The sequence below is a fragment of the Peromyscus californicus genome, unplaced genomic scaffold (assembly GCF_007827085.1).
Source record: "Peromyscus californicus insignis strain IS unplaced genomic scaffold, ASM782708v3 Scaffold_9__1_contigs__length_137607984, whole genome shotgun sequence".
NCBI lineage: Eukaryota > Metazoa > Chordata > Mammalia > Rodentia > Cricetidae > Peromyscus > Peromyscus californicus.
Window position 1 is genome coordinate 108,785,452 of NW_026294617.1, and position 17,865 is coordinate 108,803,316.

General features: G+C 43.5%; 1 protein-coding gene across 2 annotated transcripts in view; it reads left to right on the plus strand.

Annotated features, from left to right (window-relative positions):
• The window catches only part of Papss1 (3'-phosphoadenosine 5'-phosphosulfate synthase 1), a 73,566-nt gene that overhangs the window by 24,035 nt on the left and 31,666 nt on the right, over nt 1-17,865 (plus strand). For both annotated transcript variants that reach the window (XM_052730443.1, XM_052730444.1), the window contains exons 6-9: nt 11,448-11,561; nt 13,759-13,870; nt 16,211-16,416; nt 17,563-17,698. In XM_052730443.1, coding sequence (XP_052586403.1) covers nt 11,448-11,561; nt 13,759-13,870; nt 16,211-16,416; nt 17,563-17,698 — 568 coding nt within the window. The remainder of the gene's footprint in view (nt 1-11,447; nt 11,562-13,758; nt 13,871-16,210; nt 16,417-17,562; nt 17,699-17,865) is intronic.

Here is a 17,865-nt window from a genome sequence, read left to right on the forward strand (position 1 = left end):
TTTACCAACTGTTTTGGGGCTGGAGAGTTGGCTCGGTGGTTAAGAACACTGGCTGCTCTTCTAGACAACCTGGTTTGATTGCCAGCACCTACATAGAAGTCTGGAGCTGCCTATAACTCCAGTGCCAGGGAGCCTGATGCCCTTTTCTGGCCCCCAAGGGGACCACACATAGGCATCATGCACAGATATGTATGCTGGGCCAAACACTCATACACATGAAAAAACAAATAACCCAAAACCAAAACCATTTTTTGCCATCATTTGGCTTTTTTCCTCTGTCATGTACATCTCTGTTGAAGTTCTCCAGGGATTCATGCATGCAGACCATGTTCCACCTGATCTTGTGAATGGGTTTTCTTACTGTCAGAGTCACTGTTTAAGGGCCTGGTTGATGGTTGACCTCGGGGTAATTTCTGGATCTAGCTTTGATAGCATTGGCACTTGACCGTGGGTGGCTTGCTCTCCCTTTTGGTTATCTCGTAAATTTATTGAGTGCTGGATACTGTATCTGAGCACACAGCAGAGATTGAGATAGTGTCTTTGTCTTAATTAATTGCATTTGTTTATTTAGTTTTGTGCGTGTATGCGTGGGTAGGTGTGTGCCATGGAGCACTTGTGGAGGTCAGGAGACAGCTTACTGTGTTTGACTCTCTCCTTCTACTGTGTGGGTTCTGAGGATTGAACTCAGGTTGTCACCCTTAGCAGCAAGTACCTTAATCTGCTGATCCATCCCACTGGCCTGAGATAATGCTTTATTAATTTGTAGTTCAGGCTGGCATTCTACTCTGTACATAACGGGGGATGACCTTGAACTTCTTGATGTTCCTCTGCCTCTTGTGCCCTGGGCTTACAGTTGTGTACCACTACCATGCCTGGGGTGTGCTCCTGGGACTGAACCCTGGGCTCTGTGTGTGATAGTCAGTCACTCTACCCCAAAGAGCTACATCACCACACTCCCTTCCCCTCTTTTTTTAAATTTAAAAGACTAGGCTTGTCCAACCTATGGTTCAGGGTAGCTGTGAATGTGGCCTAACATAAAACTAAGCTTAGTGAAACATGATGAGGTTGTTTTTGTGGTTCATTATTATTACTGCTAGTATTTTGACTCATCACTTGGTTGCATGGTCCTCAAAGGTGGACTGTGTAGCTAACATGTGGGAATGTTAAAAGGCTGGACATGCTTATGTTGTGGATGTATATTGATGTATCCATCATGCCGTTGGTGCAGAGGGCTGAGTTTAGTTAGTAACTACCTGTAATGTACCACGGGCCCCAGTTTCTCCAGGGCCAGCTATTCTTCATGCTCACTATAGGGCGTGTTTACATTTGTCTGCATTGAACTTACTTTATTTTACTTGAATTTTGTCAGATGAAAGCTAAAAAGTTGTATGTAGTCTAATTTCATTATTTTTATCTTTTATGTCTACTCAGCGTTCTTAAATGTTTTACAGAATCCTAGGAAACTGCAGAGGTTCTCCTGTGTGGACTACAGATAACCCTGGAGTCAGCCACTTAGCGGGATTGTTAAGTTGATCGGACATGGGCTGCTTCTGGTACCACTCTTCTTTCCCCCTCTCTATGATTTCCTCATCACTTCTTTGGGCTGCTGTTTAGAAAAGTGTTCTTTCATGCTTTGTCTGCATACATCCACTTCACGCCTCTGCTGCCTCTGACTCCTCTCCCTTTCATGCTTTGTGGTTGTTGATGATTTGTGTTGTTCCTTAAAGGTTTATTCTGTGAAGATACTGCAGTTAATCTGTTAGTCTAGGAATGGCACAGTCCCATTCACCCTTCAGCCAAATCCCTCGTGTTACGTTTTCCACTAATGTCCTCTCTTATCCAACATCCAACGCAGGATCATACATGATATTCAGGGCTGCTTGGGTTCCACTGTCGTTCTGTAAGGTGAGGCTCAGACTTTGGGTACCTGTAGTGCATGAGATTTACATGTTGTTTTACCCCACTGATTGGAGGACAGGGTCAGTACCACTCGATTTTGTAACCATACCTCCATTCTGTGCCTTTTATTTCATGATATGCCATTCACAGAATCATCTCTCTGAAGTTTAATCTAAGTATTTCCTTTTTCATTACTGATTTTACCATTTTTTCATAGAATTAAGGTGGTTTGTATTGAGAATTCTTCATAGTTTGGTTCTAAGATGCATACCTTTGTATGTACTGTCATTTTTTTTGTATCATAATATGTACTTCCTCCCACTCCTCCTTCTCCCTTCTCTTACTGTTTATCTTAATTTCTGTAGTCTTAGTTAATGCCTTCCTCCTAATTTATTTCATCTTAGAGAGTGTATTAATTATCTTTTTTATCTTATACTTGCCAGACAATGTGATGATTGGACAGTTCACCCAATATCTCAAAAAGAGGCATAGAAATACATAATACTCAGCATCCTTTGACATTTGCTGAGTATTATAAAGGGCATACATGTAGTGCTTTATGTCTTTTACAGTGATTTCTTTCTGACCTTTAGAAACTGGGGCAATGGCTCATTTTTCCTCCCAGTTTATCTTCTAACACCCTTTCCTTGTATTTTTTTAATTAAAGATTTTATTTTTCTTTCATGTATATGGGTGTTTTGCCTGCACATATGTTTGGACTGTATGTGTACAATGCTCTTGGAAGCTAGAATCCCCTGGAATTAGAGTTACAGACAATTGTTAGCTGCCATGTGAGTTCTGGGATTCAAACCCAGGTCCTCTGGAAGAGCAGTGCTCCTAACCACTGAGCCTCTGTGCTCCCCATTCCCCCATTTCTGTGGCAATCCTAAGAAGTCTTTGCACTCTTCCTGTGTGTTGTCTCATGTCATATATGCACAACCTTGGAAGTATTTCAGAGCAATTACGAAATTTGCTTATAGTGGTGTTGGATTCTGCCTTTGGGATTTCCCAATGATTCTTATGTATCTTTGGCCTGATTTTTAGGAGTCTTCTCATTACACTCAAGTCTACGTCTAGAAAGTGACTTTGGTTATATGGGCCTAGAACAGAGAAGTTTTCTTAGAAAGGTTGTTTTTATCACAAAGCATGGTGATCCCAGAGAAGAAATCCAGTGCCCTGTTACTGTAATTTGTTCTCTGGGCATCATCCTTATTTGGGAAAGGATTTCAGTTGCATGCTTTCCTAAGGAAATGACTTCCCTGACAGCCTGTGAGTACTGTTCTGTTGTGCATGGTGATTCTTGTTAACCGGAGACCCACTCAGTGCCATATGTGGTAGACACTACAGCAAACACTGGAACCTGGCGGCCAACCAGATAGTACAGTTGCTTTATGGACCTGCATGTTCGGTCCTTGCCACTCTTACTTAGTTAATTGTGTGTAGACAAGATGGCCGTGCATACATTAGTTTATGCTGCTGCAGCTTTTGTAGCATGCTGTAGAATTCAAAATTACAGTTGGAGGAAGACACACAGACAACACTTCATCTGTTCTAACATGTATTCTTGTTGATTGTCTCCTAGTAAAGCTGACTCTTAGATAAGCCTCAGGGCACATGGAAAAGCCGGTGAACAGATGCCCGGGTCACACTTGGTAGCTGGTGGGCTGCACTGCTTTCATGGAATGGCGACTTGGTACAAGGCACACTCTGTCCAGCTAGGCGTAGGAAATGCAGTTCACTGTCATTGCTATTGCAGAGATATTTGTGAGATTGTCCACAGGTGGTTAGGGGAGCGTATCTGGTGGAGTCTCAAGTAGATTGGAGGGAGAAGGGGACAGATGAGTCCAACAGTGACTTACGGTCAGCAAGGACGATGAATATTTATCTTGCATGTTCAAGAAAAGCGGGTGCTGCAGCTGTGAGGTCTTTGGTTATGTGGGTTACTTTAGATTCTAAGTTCTCTTTCAGTCTGGCTGTGTGACACAGTTGTTCAGATAAAGAGTACATGTCTCAGCACTTAGTCAGAACACCTTTGTTTTCCTAACTCGCTTCATTTTGTATGCATTTGTTCGAGAATATAGAAGACAAGCAAGCATGAAGCTTTGTCTTTCATTTCCACCAGCCCTGGAGCGGTCACTAGATGGCCTGCTAGTATTGCATTTCAACTTGGCCTGTTAGACCACAACGGAGCAGGCTTCTTGCCGCTGGTTTTAATCTAAAGTGATATTTTAAATGCTGTTTTTAAATCTACCAGGAACTCTGGATTTACTAGTGCTATAAATTATTTAAAGGTTTGTCTTCTTACAAAATGGTGGTTTAGTACTCTAAATGGATTTTATACTGCATATAAAAACCAGACTTTGTAGCTCAGTTTTAAAGTATTGCCAGAATGTCGTTTGCTCGTGCTTTGGATGCATGTAGTTGAGATAATAGAAACTTAATAGTTGCATGAAAATGTGATTGAGCCCCAGCATTCAGTCTGTTGAGCAGCTCTGGCTCCAGAAGAAGTGTAGCAAATATGTAGAGAAAGAACGTAAAGTGTGGAATCACTGTTTATTAACACGTTCAGGCTGCCACAGGCACATTCAGATGAGAGGACAAGAATTGCTAGTTATAGATGGTGATTATTTGTCCTGCTCACCCGTTTCCAGGGAGAAGCAAACAGTTGCTCAAACTAGGATGTAGATGTCACATCCATCGGTCATGTATAGTGTTTAGTCAGTTGAAAAAAAAGTTTGGGTATCCATCTTGTGTTTTAAATCTAATTAGTATTTACATTCATAACATCTAATATTTCTGTACTTGGAGGTCTGGAACTCAGCCCTCATTAATGGTAATAAGTAAACTGCTCACTGACCTCTGCTCAGGACACTTAAGCAGCCCAGGACTGTTATTCTCACCTGGAACATTGGAGCCTCTCAGATGGAGTGAGGTGTCTAGTCATGTGAAGACTTCCTCTAGCCAGGCTTGCGATCTGTCTTTTGTTTGGAAGGAAATTTGCTGAACTAAAAGGGGGTTATATGAATGTAACAATGGCACAGTGTTTCTGGTTGCCAGGTGAGTCTGTGGAAATCCTAAGGAGTCCCAAGTAAAACAATCACTTCATGTGACAGGGACTCTGCCTTCTGCTGTCTAGGTATCCACTCTCACTTTGAGGTGGTAGTGGTTCTTTTGGGTGTGTAGTGGTGGTTTTGGAGACTGAGGTTTATCATTAGAATGTGCTAGGAACTGGCTGTGTCTACATTCAGCATAAAAAATATTTTTTATATGTATGGGTGTTTTGTCTGCATGTATGTCTGTGTAGCACGTGTGTGCCCGTGCCTGCAGAGGCTAAAAGGCATTGGATCCTCTGAAACTGGAGTTACAGATGGTTGTGAGCTGCCATGTGGGTGCTTAGAATTGAATCCAGATCTTCTGGAAGAGCAGCCAGTGCTCTGAAGCACTGAGCCATTTCTCCAGCCCTGTGTCTGCATTTTTAAGGTTCCCTTTGTATTTCTGATAATCAGTTGTCTACACAGAGCTCTTTTCCACTGAGCAGATGTTTCATCTTCCCCTGACTCATGCCACTGTGTTTGTGTTAATTCCAGAAATACTAACTGTATCTTTCCAGAAGAAAACAACAGCAGACGCTTGACCTTTTACTTAGCACTGCTTACCCACCAGAAGGACTGCACACCCATATTTAAGGCTAAAATTCATTTTATAAATATTGTTAGATATGAATCTGCAAAGGGAGGAATTTTGTTGAATGCTTGTGATAAAAAGTTATTTTGACTTAAAAATAAAATCTGAAACTATTTCTTCTTGATCTTGAAAAGATGATTCTAGCCTCCATGTTGGTATTTGAAAGCATCACATGACTAAACTTGCTTGTATGCCGAAGCACAGTATTTGGAAATGGATTCCTTTAAGACATGGTTTGGACAAGCTTGTGTTCCCTCTCCTACCTCACACAGATCACCTTAAAGACACTCAGCTTTGTTCACAGGTCATTTGTACATTTGTGGGCTGATGTGGTCTGGTCAGAAGACACCCGTTGATATTATCTGTAGAAACACTGGCCCCTTTGCAAGGCTCTGTTGAGGGAAAGCAGAGTCAGAGAGCTTTGGACGCCCTCTGAGTTGTGTTTCTGGGGAGTGCCAACTCCTGTTGGAGGGAAGTGTGGGTGGATTTTTTTGTCAGGACCACCTGCTCCCAAATAACTACACAGAGACTTATTAATTGTGAATGTTTGGCCAACAGCTTAGGCTTGTTGCTAACTAGCTCTTACATCTTAAATTAATCCATATTTCATATCTAGGCTCTACCACGTGGCGGTACCTGTTTTCAGTATGAGATGTTCATCTTGCTTCTCTCAGTGTTTCCTCTTGAATCTGCCCTTCTTCATCCCGAACTCACTCTTTCCCTGTCCACAAGTACCTCCTAACCTCTTCCTGCCTAGCTAGTGGCCATTAGCTCTTTATTAAACCATTGAGAGCAGCACCTTTACAGTGTGCAGAAAGACTATTCCATAGCAGGGAAGAGCACTGCTCCAACAGCCCCAGCCCTGTGCTTGGAGCATTGCAGTGGTCTGGTCATGCTGCTGCGATTCGTCAGTTTTTGGGAGCTATTATCTTGCGGTGCTAGCCAATGAAACCAGCTAAAAATTACAAGTAACTTGTATCAGATGGAGTTGAAAAGACTGTTCTACTGGGTACTTGTCTTCTGACTTCTCCAGATTGTAGACAGTTATCAACAATAAATGTGGGAGAAAGGGAGAGTTCCAGTTCCCACCACCACCAAGTGTCTGCCCCACTGTAATACAGCAGAGAAAGAAAGGACAAAATAAACAACTGGGAAGTAGCTCTTTGCAAAGTGGGACTGAGCCAGGCTTTGTGGACATCCCATGTCATTGTTCCACATGGTGTATTCTGTGTATGCTAAGAGGTCCAGGGTGACGGGAATGGAGCATGATTCTCTGCACGGCAGGGGGATTCGCAGAAGTGGGGTTACAGTTGTTCACGTCTCATTAACAGAACTGTTTCAGGCCAGTCAGAAATGTTGTCTATCTTTTTTTGTGAAGAACAAGATCAGTGCACTGAAAGATCATACACAAACTAGAAACCCTTAGAATTATAAATGTTTAACAGGATTTCTTTTTGAAAGTGAGCAATGTGTGTGACAAAGTTTCATAACTTTTTTTTATGGGGAAAACACTAAAGGACACTTTTGGAGTTGAAACTCCAATTCTAACACATATCAATTGATTTTTTATGGCCTTGGGAAAATAACTTCGTTTCTGGCCTCATTTCTTTCATGTGTGAAGTAGAACTAATAATAGTACCCGCCTTGAGTGTTCGGAGAAGTCTGTGAGTTAACGGCTGACATCAGGAGTTAGGGTGGCTCCTTCTGCGTTGCAGCACAGTGAGTGTCGTCATTGTCATCATTGGTTACTGGTGTGCTGAGTGCATTGGAAACAGTGTAGAGGGTTGTTCAGCTGCTGCACCTCAGCTCCCTCATCTGTGGAGGGGGCAGGTAGCGATAGGTTCTTCTACCCTGACAGGTAGGTGTTTGGACAAACGCACAGGCCACCTGAAGCCTTTAGAAGTGTGTTGAGGGAGTATTTCTGTTGGTCCCACAGTTCAGACACCATGCTGTTTCATGAGTGTCTGGATTTTTTTTTAAGTGGTTGAGGAAGAGGAGGAACCAGGATGTGAGGAGAGGAAGCCTGTCAAGGCTGTATATTAAACTGGAGAAACAGGCTGAGTTGTGGTGGTGTATGCCTTTAATCCCAGCACTTGGGAGGCAGAGGCAGGTGGATCTCTATGAGTTCAAGGCCAACCTGGTCTACAGAATGAGTTCCAGGACAGCCAGGGCTACACAGAAAAACCCTGTCTTGAAAAACAAAAAACAAAACCAAAAAATTGGAAACAGTTCACAGAGTATTAGGTAAAAAATGTTCGTGTCTTCCTTTCTTCCTTCACAGCAGTAAGAACATCAGAAATAACTGACTTACAGGCTCCTGCTGCCTTCTGTCTCATTTGGGTTTGAAAGTGTGTCCCTTAAATTTTGTAACTAGTTTAGTGACTTTTGTGCCCTTCTGTGAGCCTTACTATACTCTTCCTTATAGAAGCCTGGTGAGTACCTGACCTTTCCTATAGTTGGTCACTCTTAGCATTTATTTCCCTGTGTAGAGGATTTCAGTTCTTTATTTTGCACCTGCTAAGAATATGTATGCCTTAGTGTGACTCTGAGGCCTTGGGTGTCCAGCTGATCATGAGGGGTGTGTGTAGCTGCTGCTTGCGTGCCCTGCTGTCCCTCAGGGAAAGTAGATTCCGGACTTTCACTTTTCAGTTGAAGTGTCATGGGCTTGGCAGAGACTGCTGACAGGCCATTTGCCCTGTAGTGCACCACGGCGAAGAACAGTTGAGTGGGACATAGGACATTTTCTTCTACTCTTTCCCAAATCCTACCACCTGCCCCTTTCCAATTTAAAGTAAACACAGGAGAGCAGCGCCTAAGCTGCTTATCTGACTAGATTGTTCTTTTCCTTCTGTATGTGATTTTCCTTTTTAGATGAGTTCTTAAAGTCAGGCATTTCATATAAACTGACTGCTGACCTGTCGTGGGTCCCCCCCTCCCCATAGAGCTGACACGTACCCACTTTGGCATGGGTTCATTTATGTGGGGAAGCCTACCTTATGAATACATGGTTGCATGTGAAATCCACCAAGTCATATTGCAGGAGCTGGAGCAGCTGGAGCAGCTGGAGGAGCTGGGCTGCTTGGTTTACTTTTTTCTTTAATGAGTTCAGATAGTATTTCTCCCCATTAAATACAACAATAGCTTTCTACTATGAAATATGGAAGGACTAGGAAGAGGTTTATGGAGAGTTGTGCTGGGCAATTTGTGCCTTGTATACACGCTTCCTGTTTCCTCCTTGTTTAGTGGGGCACCCGAGGGACAGAGGACTCTGAGAAATGCTGCTAGGCTCCAGGAATGATGCCGCGGGGCCAAGCTGGCTGTGGTCCCTGGTTGTGGGTTTTGATTTTATTATTTCTTTTCCTGAATGTGTAGTTTTACTTACTCTTGGGTTATTATGAGAAGTCACAGGCCTTGACTATAACCATAGGAGAAACCAGGTTTTGCTACCTGATTTTGTGCTGGTCCTTTTTCCTCATTGTGGTTGCAGAGTATCTGAGAAGATAGAGCTGTAGGCCACTAATTCTAGATTCTCAGACCCCCATAGGGATTGCTTAAACAGCTACCCCTGGTCTTCCTGTGCCTCTTTTGGCACAGGCATGTGATTTAGCCTTATTATTTTCCTCTTTTGCTGTAGAACCACATACAGTCAGGTGCCACTTTGAGCTCTTCCCTTAGACAAGGCATGCTGTGCAGACATCCATAGATGGTGCTACCCAAGTAAGATGGCCATGGAGTCACTAGGTCACAGATACTTATGGCCCTGCCGTCACACATTAGTCCACTGTTAGCTGTGGCAGGTAACTGTCAATAGGGTGTGTCCTTACAGTTTTGATTTTGAGCTGGGGAGATGGCTCATTCAGAAAAGTGCTTTCCACACAAGCATGAAGACCTATGTTTACACCTTCAGTACCCACACAAAAAGCCGGCACAGCAGAAAAAGGAGGTGCTGGGTGTTACCTGACAGGCAGTCTAGCAAAATGGCGAGCTCTCTGTTGAGTGAGAGACCCTGTCTCAGAAAATAAGGTGGGGGCTGATAGAGGAAGACACCCAGTGTGGACCTCAGGACGCCCGTAGGTGAGTACACATACATACACACACACACACACACACACACACACACACACACACACACACACAAGATAGAGAGTGAGGAAGACGTCTGATGTTGGCCTCTGGCTTCCATGTGTACTCTTACACATGTGCATACACATATGAACATGTACACATATTCATATGCCCACAAAGAGAGTTTGATTCTTCCATTAGTATTTTATTTTGAATTACATTGATTATTGTTGCTTTGTGCTTTAAAGAAAAATACTTCTTTTAATAGAAGTTTTAGCTTCCTAGCAACATTGATGCTGCACAGTAGGCATCATGCCTTTGAACATGGACTTCTTTCGTTTACTTGTTTGCAAGCCCATCTCTTGTCCTGGCTTGATGTGTTTAGGTTTACGTAGTATCTGTCCCCTTTTTGTATTCTCACCAGCTATGGGTGGAAGTTCCTGCTCTGCTGTCTGCTGTGGATGTGGTCGTTTTGGCAGGGACAGTGTGATGCTGAGTATCTTCATAGACTTCTATGCCATCTGGGCATCTTTGTGAGGTGTGGATTCAGGACTTGCTCTCTGGCTGTTGGTGATGTTTTTGGTTTGGAGTATTTTTTAGATTTGTTTTCCTACCTCTGTGAAGGATGTCAGTGGCATTGTGGAGGCTGCATTGGATAGGATGGGCATTTTAATAACATTCTTCCAGCCTATGAATATGGGTTTTTTTTACCCCCTGTGTTTTAAAGTTCTTTGTGTATGCTAGATAACAGTCTAAACCTTTTTTTTTTTTTTTTTTCAAAACTTTCCCCTGGGCTGTGGCTGTATCTTTTCATTCTCTTGAGAATTGTTTTATTTCGAATAACAAAGTATTAAAGTATTGCCTGCACACATGTAGGAAAAGCCCACAATTGGTTCCATATCGTGTGCTAGTAGAGATGACCTGGCAGATTTGGTATTAAAACAGAGTTAGTGTGGCTGAACCCATTTAGGATTCTTTAGGGCACGGTGATGTCTTGGGAGCCAGTCTTGCAAAGATCTAGTAGCGGTGTAAGTGGTTCTGCTGTCTCTCACACACACTCCCATGTGCCTGCACCACCCCCTCCTCCCCGTGCTCACATGTGCAGTACACGTAGGATGAGCAGGAAGGAAGCCTGTCTTAGTGCCATAGCTGAGTACCTAGACTTTGGACTGAAGTTCAGACTGTTTCATGTGGGATCAAAAAGTACTAGTTTTCGCCTGATATCCGTGGGAGGCCTGCCTGTATCTGAAGAGAAACAGTGGAGGAGGGGTGGATGGGGTGGGGTGGTGTCGGGGGTGGATGGAGAGGGTAGGGGAGAAACTGGGGGCAGAGGGGAGACTTTGGGATGTGGAAACAAAAAAAAAATAAAGAAGTATTAGTTCTCAATGACTGTGGGAGGGAAGTTGACACATTCTGACACATTTTGTGAGTAAAAAGATGGCGTTAGTGGCACTGAGGGTACATAGGGAAAATGGCAGTGTCTCACGTGGGTTGTTTTGTGTTTGAAATTTTTGTCACAGTGCGTCTGAGGTCAGCTCCATTTACAGTTACCTGTTCTGACACATAGAAGGTTCTAGGAATTTTTCCTTCCCTATTAGATAATGGGGCATAGTGCTGATTTCTTGAGTATGGGATGTTATTTGGGAGTAGACCAACTAACATTAGGATAATTGAAGCGGGAACATGGCGCTAAAGCCCCCTTTTCTGTTAGGAATGCTGATTTTTCTTCCTTAAGATACCTTTTGGGGACGCCTGCATTGTTGGGTCAGATGTCTAATTACCCTCTTGTTGTTGTGAAGGACATCGTCCCCGTGGATGCCTCCTATGAAGTCAAAGAGCTGTATGTGCCAGAGAATAAACTGCATTTGGCGAAAACTGATGCCGAAGCGTTACCAGCACTGAAAATCAATAAAGTAAGTTCTCCGTTGCCTTTCCAGAGTGCTGCAGCCTTCCGAGGAGCGGTCATTTGATGGATGTGGGGCTTAGTGGCCGTGTTTGAAGTCAGGGTGGCAGGAGCAGGTCAGGGTGTTGTGGTGTATATCACAGTTCCCGGGGACGGAGAGCGTGTTTAGTGGGGACAATATTCCCACATTACCGTGACTTTGATTTGCTTTTAGTCTCCCATTTGTTTATTTTGAAATATCAAAGAACAAAGATTATGTGAGATTTGGGGGGCATAAGAGAGAAAGGAGTGTTTCTAAAACATTAAGAAATGCTAATCCATAATAATTAGAAGGAACTTTTACCACTTTAAACATGTTTCCCAATTTCCTGTCCAACACTTGACTCTCCCTTATATTAAGAAAAATGGACACATTAAGAATAGTTCTGTTGTATATCTGTGTCTAATGATATCATTAGGTGCCTTTCTCAATTAACAGTTTCTGAGTTGAACTAGGCAGGATGAGAGTGGAAACTGACTTATTCTCAAATCTTAGGAAATTTTAAACTGTATAATTTATACACATTTTAAAAACAGATAAAAAGGAAAAAAAACAAGCAAAATCCCACAAAGGGTAAGGAATAAGAATATGGAGTAGCAGTTGGCTTTTCCTTCAACTCTTCTATGATAAGAAGAACCTAGAACACTTGAGGAAGTGTTACCTCTCAGGACTGAGAGTGGAGAACTGAGCATGGCCTGGACAGACTCCTTCCTAGTTGTTCAGATCTTTGGTAGGAATTGATCTTAATGGCTGTGTGTGACCTGGTCTTAGGTGGGTGAGTGTCAGGGAGGGATGGTGTAAAGCAGTGCCGTTCCAGCTGGCCATGGAGAAGGAGCAGAGTTTGCACAGGCAAAGGGAAAGAGAGAGATATCTGTAGGTGTGTTGGACTGCAGAACCCTAAATGTGAACTTCCTTCAGGCCAGGAGTTCACAAATTCAGTGTATGGTACCCACAAGGCACACTGCCAGTCTGCCCATTCACAGCACTTCCTCACAAGTTCTATTTAGTCATGTTGAAGGCTAAGGCTTCAACAGAAGGAAACTTGCAGGGACACATGCATTTAGCTTCTAACAGATGCCATCCAGAATAGAGATAAGCAATAACCGCTATCATGGGTTTAGGAAATGTTTATGAATTGAGGCTGTATAATTCCTCATGTTGCTTCCTGTTTCCTTGCACACATTGGCCATCGTGCTTCAGGAATAAATGGGAGACTCTTGCTGCACACCATGGGCCATGTGCTTAGTCTTTTCTCATTTGGGAGCCATTGATGTGTGATATATGCAGTTCACCAGTTCTTTACTGTTCTATTGGGATGTAACCACAGGTCCGGAGGTTTAAGCAAATAATGGTCTTTGTAAGATGAAGTTAGTCTGTCTGGGGAAGAGATTTTTTGGTAAATAATTTGTGTAAAGTATCTTTTGGTTTAGGATAGTGACCGTCAGCCAGGTGGTGGCATACTCCTTTGATCCCAGCACTCGGGAGGCAGAGGCAGGTGGATCTCTGTGAGTTCGAGGCCAGCCTGGTCTACAAAGTGAGTTCCAGAACAGCCAGGACTACAAAACAAAACCCTGGCTTGAAAAACAAAACAAACAAAAAACTCAAACAACAACGAAAGGGGATAGTGACTGTTAACATGGAGTTTCCAGATCGTCCCCGACAGCAGTTCTGGGAACTTGGCAGAACTATAAAATTTCCACTGCCTTGGAAATTGAATGTGAAGCAATATGCGTTTGTTTGTTTGCTTTGGACAGGCTCTCACCATATAGCCCGACTTGACCTGAAACTCACCAGGCTGCACTTAAACTCACCGAGATCTGCTTGCCTCTGCCTCCTGAGTGCTAAGATTAAGTTTACACCACCATGCTAGCAGTCTGTATTGCAGCACACCTCCCAGAGGTTGTCTGATGCACATTAACGTTTGAGAACCCCTGGCCTAGGTGAGGCTGTCCCTGGTGGAAGAATGTGGAGGGTAATGCATTATAGATGTGCTGGAAGAAAGGCTTGTTCTCCTAGAGTTCATATTCTTTCTTCAGTTTGTAGGAGCCATAGCCATTGCTGACATGTTTGTTTCCATTACTTTCAAAATTAAATGCATAAAACTTTTTGCTGCTCGGGTTCATAAATACATGAAATAAGTTTTTTTTATTTACTGTCTAATCACTAGGTGGATATGCAGTGGGTGCAGGTTTTGGCGGAAGGTTGGGCGACTCCTCTGAATGGCTTCATGAGAGAGAGGGAATATTTGCAGTGCCTTCATTTTGATTGTCTTCTGGATGGTAAGACAGTCTACATCTAAAATTAAATTGGGTGTGGAGGAAGCATGGCGTGATTTCCAGTATTTGTTACTTTTCATAAAGGTAGTCATGGCCTCTCGATAGTGGTCATGAAGACTGAACTATATTGGTTCTGAACACTTTAAATGAACCATGGATCTTATTTCCACTCTTCCTTTCCCTTCCTGTAATTGTTACTCATTGTGGAGGAAGAAGAAAAACCTTCGATCAGGGCAGAAAGTGAGTCATAAGAGCCAGTTGTTCCCTGTGCCACGCCAGCCTTTCCACTGTGGAGCGCTTCTCCCTCAGTGCCTGTACTGTGGAGAGCTTCTCCCTCCAGGGGTGTAACCCCCAGGGCCCTTGCACCCCCACACCATTCCTCTACAAAGCCTGTGAACTCAGGGTCTGTTTTGTTTGTTTTCTGTAAAGATTAAATACTGTATTTTGACTTTTCTCCTTGGAGTCAGTGGTGGTCCTTAATTGCCTGCTCAGCAATGATTCAGCTTGGAGTTTAGAGCAAATTGACTTCTTAGTCTTCCATCTTTATCTGTTCCTGGTCATTTCAGAAGTGCAGATAGATTTGTTGATGGCTGACAGCTTTGTCCAAAGATTTTTTTTTTTTTTGTCCATGAATCCCTATACAGTGGGATTTCTTCCATATATAAATCCAAATAGGAATTTAAAAGTATATTCTAATTTTCTAGCTCATATATGTTATAGTGACTTATACATACACACACACACAGAGCTGGATGTGATGGTACATACCTTTACTTTAAATACTAGTACTCAGGCTGACAAAGGTAGATAGATCTCTGTGAGTTTGGGGCTAACCTTGTCTATATAGCCAGTTCCAGGATAGCCAGGGCTATATAGAGATACCCTGTCTCAAAAAAACAAAGCAAAGCAAAACTTGTAGAGCGTCACAGTCTGAGAACTGAGACTGTGCCTTGGGCTCACTGATAACACAGTTTAGATGAATCAGAGCCACTGGTTACTGCTTTTGTTTCTTGGCCAGTGACAGCTGACATTGGTTTGATTCTGACTATATTAGAAATGTAATTTAAAAGGGGAGAGCTGGGCAGCTGGCTCAGTGGGTAAGAGGACTTGCTGTACCAGCAGGGGGCCTGAGTGCAGCCCCTATGGAAAAGCTGGACATGGCCCTGTGTAACTGTGACCCGGGGTTGAGGAGTGGAGACAGGCGGGTCCTGGGAGTTGGGTGGCCAGTCAGCCTTCCTGAGCTGTCAGTTTAGTGAGAGACCCTGTCTCCGGGAACAAGATGGAGGGTGATAGAGGAAGACACCCAGCACCGTCCCCTGACCTGTGCATACACCTACACACACACACACACACACACACACACACACACGAATAAATAAGAAAAAAATTGGATTACCTTTGTCATGTAAGTATACTCAAGGATACATAATCAGTTTGCCACTTGAAATGCCGTTATTTGTGTCAGTCTCCTTTCAACGAAGATTTAAGCTTTTCTTGAAATTGAAATAGAGTTCTTGGTCTCATTCATATAATGGGATGTACAGTATTTTTTGATAGTCATGACCATCCGATGCTTCCTTTATAAATGATTTCCTTTACTTTTATAGTTCTGTATAAAATTCTCCCCAAGGATAGTTGGATGACTTATGAGAATTAGTATATGATATATGTTGTTCTTTTGTTTTTTTTTATTCTTCCTCCCTTCCTCTCCCATCCCCACCTTCCCCTTTCCCACCCTTCCCTTTTCTCCGCATCCTCACCTCTCTTCTCTCCCATTCCCTTCCCCCCTCTTTTCCCACCCTACCCCTCCCCTCTGCTTTCCCTTCCCCTTCCCTTCCTCTCTCCTCCCCCACCCCCTCTTCCCTCTTCCCCACCCCTCCTTCCTGCTCTCCCATTCCCTCCTCCCTCTTCCCCCATTCCCATCTCTTTGCTTCTCTTCCCCCTTCTTCTCTTTCTTTCTTAACTTTCTGAATAAATTGTTTGCTCTTCCAATTCTTTTGTGCCAGGTATTCAAGAGGCAGTGCACTGGTTCTTTGAAAGTGTTTAACTAGTTAGTAATTTATCGTGTGTATTTTCACGTGTGTGCATCTGTAGTCATTCAGGCCACAGCACACATGTTGAGGACAGAGGATAACTTGTGGCTGTCAGTTCATTCTTTGGACCATGTGGGTTCCAGGGATTGAACTCCTATTTGTCAGGTTTGGTGGCAAGTGTCCTCAGCCGCCCGGGCTCTGTAAACAGATTCTGTTGTTGTTGTTACTTGAATTGGGTCCTGAGGACGAAGGTGCCTGTACTAAGACCCACTGAGTGAGCTGTGCTCTTCATGCTCTCTGTGTCCCGCAGGAGGTGTCATCAACTTGTCGGTGCCTATAGTCCTGACAGCCACGCATGAGGACAAGGAGAGGCTGGATGGCTGTACAGCATTTGCTCTCGTGTATGAGGGCCGCCGTGTGGCCATTCTTCGAAATCCTGAATTCTTTGAGCACCGGAAAGAGGAGCGTTGTGCCAGACAGTGGGGAACGACATGCAAGAACCACCCCTACATTAAGGTCTTGACTCATCTGACAGTAACATTCGTGTTGAAATGTGGCCGTTGGCTGTGTGTTAGTTGTTCCTCTGGGCTGTGAAGTTTTGCAGAATGGAGACTGGTTCTTCGATGAGTGTAATGAGCAGATGGTCTTGTCGTTTGGGCTCATGTAAACATTTATTCAGTGACTCTTTGTAGTTTTTTGAAATCATTGATGCTGGGGATTAACTCCAGAGTCCTGTGCATGCTGAGCTTGTGCTTAGCTGTGTGTGTGCTCCAGCTTGTAACACATAGCTTACTTATGTGTTTACTGTGCACCAGGTCCTGAGCTCGGGGCTGGCTTGGAACACAGGGCTTGGGCATGTTGGACAAAGGTGTGTGTTCTCTTGGAGTGTAGTGGTAGGGAAAGGTGTTAATTGTGTTCGTACAAGGAAGATGTGAGGGTGGGCTGCAGTGGGAGTCCACACCAGGGCGGCTTAGTATTTTTTGGCCTCTTAACATTGTATTCTTGTGGAAAATCAGAGAAACGTGATTCATCTCCTTAAAGTGCCTCATTTGTGCATTGGGTGTGGAAATGTCAGGATCGAAGGCAAGTATCTGTCAGTTGTTTAGTGTTTTAAAGTAGATTATTAGCTTTAGAAAAATGAGGTGCATTTAGGCACCAACCAACGTATATAGGGAAGGGTGGGCTTCAGCTGCATCCTGTAAACGGGGGTCCTGAGGCCGCAGACTTCCAGATGTAGGGCAAGGTGAGTGAGTGAGGGCAGATAAAATTTGAGGACGTGTGCATGAATTTGGCAGTGAGCTTGGCAAAGCTTGATACACTTGGTTGTCAGTGATCGTCAGTGTCAGAAGTTTGAGATTGGAGGACGCACGCGATGGGAGATTGCAAGTCACTCTGTTAACCGGCATCTGATAACAGCGGGAAGGATGCCTTTTTTTTTAACTGAAAAAATAATAATCATTCACTTAGGTTTTGATTGCTTTTCATAATTTCATTCAAGCATCATATCACAATATTTCTTCAGCGTCTTTCATTCCAGTGATGTTCATAAGCCTAGCTTGGCCTTTAAGATGGAGACCAGCTCATAGAAGCTGCACTTAGCTTGTCTGAGAGGAATGCTCCTGCTTCTGTTGTAGCAAATCATTTCCTCTTGCTTCCCGTTAGATGGTTATGGAACAAGGGGATTGGCTGATTGGAGGAGATCTTCAAGTCCTCGACCGAATTTACTGGAACGATGGCCTTGATCAGTATCGTCTTACTCCTACTGAGCTCAAGCAGAAGTTTAAAGATATGAATGCTGGTAAGATGTGGACCTACTCATCTAGTATGGGATGACTTGGAGAGAAAGTTCCACAAGTGTTTCCCAATACTATCTCAAATGTGTATAACAGGGTGATAACTAAAGGTGCACGAGGCAATGGAATGGATAAAGAAGAGCAGCAATCAGGCCAGGCCTCTAGTGCTTTT